The sequence below is a fragment of the Arachis stenosperma genome, chromosome 1 (assembly GCF_014773155.1).
Source record: "Arachis stenosperma cultivar V10309 chromosome 1, arast.V10309.gnm1.PFL2, whole genome shotgun sequence".
Classification (NCBI taxonomy): domain Eukaryota; kingdom Viridiplantae; phylum Streptophyta; class Magnoliopsida; order Fabales; family Fabaceae; genus Arachis; species Arachis stenosperma.
In genome coordinates, this window is record NC_080377.1 from 65,481,436 (window position 1) to 65,484,774 (window position 3,339).

The window sequence follows — 3,339 nt, forward strand, 5'->3', positions numbered from 1 at the left end:
CCCCAAACTTCAACTCAAACTTTGAATCCAACTTGGCAAAAATTCAAATCCGGTTCACATGGTTCACTTGGGTTTCTTTTCAAACTTCAAGGGCAATTAACCAAGGCCTCTTTCAACCCAATTTCACCAAATCAAAAGCCCATCCAAATCCCAAAATCCAAGAATAGAAAGTGTATAAATAGGAGTTAGTTTGATGTAAAAAAAAAGAAAACCTTTACTTTTAGCTTTGAATTTTTACTTTTATTTTGGGAGCTTTTGAATACTTTCTTGGTGACTGAACCGAGAATTCTGAGAATTGGGGAGGGAATTGATCTCTCTTCTCCCTCGTTCTTGCCTTAGCAATTCTAATCTTCTGTTTCTGAGTTTTGGGTGTGAAGAGTTGAGGAAATTCTGTCTCAACCTCCATTCAAAATCTCTTCAATTCTGTTTCTGCATAATCAAGTTGAATCTCATTTTCTCTACTGCTTCTTCTTCTAATTCTTGTCAATTGCTTTGTTAACTTGGATCTAGGAAGGCAAATAGAGATCTAGGCTCTGCTACCTAGTCTCTTGAGACCTGAGACCCAATTTTACTTTTGGTTCTTTTGTGAACCTCTTCTGCACTTTATTTCCTTTCTGTTTGAACGCTTACTACTTCTGATTAAATTTTTGCTCTCTTAATTATTGCAATTTACTTTCTCTCTGTTTAGATTCTGCAATCCCAGTCCTCAAACCCCTTTTATATTCAAGCCATTTATCTTTCTTGCCGTTTAAGTTACTGTAATTTACATTTCTTGCACTTTAAGTTTCAGTCATTTACTTTCTTGTTCTTTAAGATTCAGTCCATTTTACCTTCCTGTTCTTTAATTTATTACAATTTGCCCTTCCCCCTTTTCATTTACTGTCATTTACTTCCTGTTAAACACAAATCTCTCAACCAATACTTGATTCGCTTGACTAAACCAACCACTAAACTAAAATTGCTCAATCCTTCAATCCCTGTGGGATCGACCTCACTCATGTGAGTTATTATTACTTGATGCGACCCGGTACACTTGCCGGTGAGTTTTGTGTTAGATATTGATTTGTTTTCTGATTAAACTTTAATTTTTATTTTAAAATAGGTAAAGATATTATTTAGTTTTAGGAAATATAATTTACATTAATTAGGATTAGATATAAATGGGAAAGGAATCAGTCCTTCGGGTGAATCTTTTCTCCTCTACCTCATTCCGCAATTTACAGTTTTTCAGAATCCTAGTTTTCTCTCTGAACCTTGAGCAACTAAAACTCCACTGTTATGGTTAGGAGCTCTGTCTATTGTATGGATTGATACTATTATTTTTCTATTTTGATTCATGTACTGATTTATAATTCAAGAATTGTTTTCGTTCTTTATCTTATGAATTTGGGTGAAACTGAAGTATGACCCTTGTTCTAATTGAGTTCTTGTATAACTTGGAAAAGCTCTTTACTTGAACAACAGCTTGAAAACATATTCTCCTAAATTTCTAATTATCTGGACTTAACGGAATACGTGACATATAATCCTCTTATATTTGGGTAATTAGGATTTTTTGTGGCATATAAACTAGACTTGAACTTCACTCTCTAATTGGAATTAAGTGACCAAGGAATTGGTGGTTGATGAATTTTAGAGGAGACTAAAAAGGTCTAAGGAATTAGGGTTTAGTCATATATAGTTTGCCATGAATTAAATCTTACATGATTAAAATAGTTTGTAAGAAAAGTCAATCCGAAAAATAGAAATCTCTGAAGCCTTAACTATTTTCTCCATATATTATTCGCATTAATTTACTGTTTGCTATTTTGATTCTCTGATTTACTATTTAATACTTCTGAACACCAAAACACTCTTTTCTATTTGTCTAACTAAGTAAATCACTTAATCATTGTTGCTTAGTCCATTAATCCTCGTGGGATCGATCCTCATTCACCTGAGGTACTACTTGGTACGACCCGGTGCACTTGCCGGTTAGTTTGTGGTTGTAAATTCCGCACCAGCGCTGCTGGAGACTTAGCCTAATCAACCATATGCACCCGTTCCCAAACTTAGAACACTTTCCTACATACCGGCGATAGTCGGACTCCACCAGTTTGTACTGTACCCCGCGTCGGATGCTATAAGTCTTCACACTTAACACAACCTCTTCTTTATCCTGAAACTGCTGACCAACCTGAAACTCTGTAAAACTACCAGTCTCCTGGGCATCTCTAGCACCAAATCCAGTAGGCTCCCCGAAACCCCCTCTTGTCTCATGGCATCCAAGTCCAAAGATGAAAAGTGAGGAGGATACTGCTTTGTCCCAGAACTAGAACCACCGCCAATCCTAGCTGGATTACTCGCTGCAATCTCATTGCCACTGTCATCAGCAATGAGATCCGACTCCACATCATCATCGTCATCATCATCCAGCAACGCATCACCCATACCAGCCGATGTCCCACACTGTAAAGAAGTCGGCACCCTATCCACGATTCCAACCTCTCCGCCTCCACTATAGTTGAGATCAACAGCGAATGACGTGGAGGCAACAGGTTCGTCCGGAGGTTCATTCACAGGGACAGACGAAGATGCATCAACAGGTCTCGAGTTAGAACCGGCTACTGTGCCTATAGTGTGGGTATTCCGATTCAAACCCCCCGAGCTAGATACCACATCAACGAACTTTGCCAACAGCTCAGGTGTCCTGACCTCAGAAAATTGCCGACGACAATGGAACAGGACCTGCAAATCCTTATCACTCCTTATGGAGAAACAATCGTACTTCATGATTTCTTGTAGCACTGAGATCGGAATGCGATAGAATAACTTCTGAACCCGTTTCATACCTTGCAGCCCAAGTTTCTGTAGTATAGAATTTACAAAGTCATCATATCTCGTCGTATGTCTCATAAAAATACTGAGAGGATCTTTATCAGTGAACTTCACACTAGATCGTGTTTTTCTCTTAATTGATCCTCTATAATGCACCAACACTACAAAACTCTCCTCACTAGCCATTTTGTCACTCTAATGAGAGGAATTCACATTCACACTATATTTATACACGTCTGGCCCTTTATAATTCGAAACAACATATTTCGAATTATACCTAGAGTAATTCGAATCAGCATGATTCGAATTAGTCTGAGTAACTGTGTGTGTGTAATTCGAATCATCCTGATTCGAATTAGTGTGTGTAATTCGAATTTAGTTGATTCGAATTAGTGCTTGTGTGCATGTGTGTAATTCGAATTGCTCTAATTCAAATTACATAGAAATGTCCTCTTGATGAACCTTGTAACAATTATTTCTTTGGTGGAATCATGTAAATTTTTTCACACTATAGTTTATACG

At 37.6% G+C, this 3,339-nt stretch overlaps 1 protein-coding gene across 1 annotated transcript; it reads right to left on the minus strand.

Annotated features, from left to right (window-relative positions):
• Positions 1-2,136: 2,136 nt before the first annotated feature.
• On the minus strand, positions 2,137-3,003 carry LOC130980561 (uncharacterized). The gene has a single exon (XM_057904226.1). It carries the CDS (start codon positions 3,001-3,003, stop codon positions 2,137-2,139), a length of 867 nt encoding a protein of 288 aa, XP_057760209.1.
• Positions 3,004-3,339: the final 336 nt, after the last annotated feature.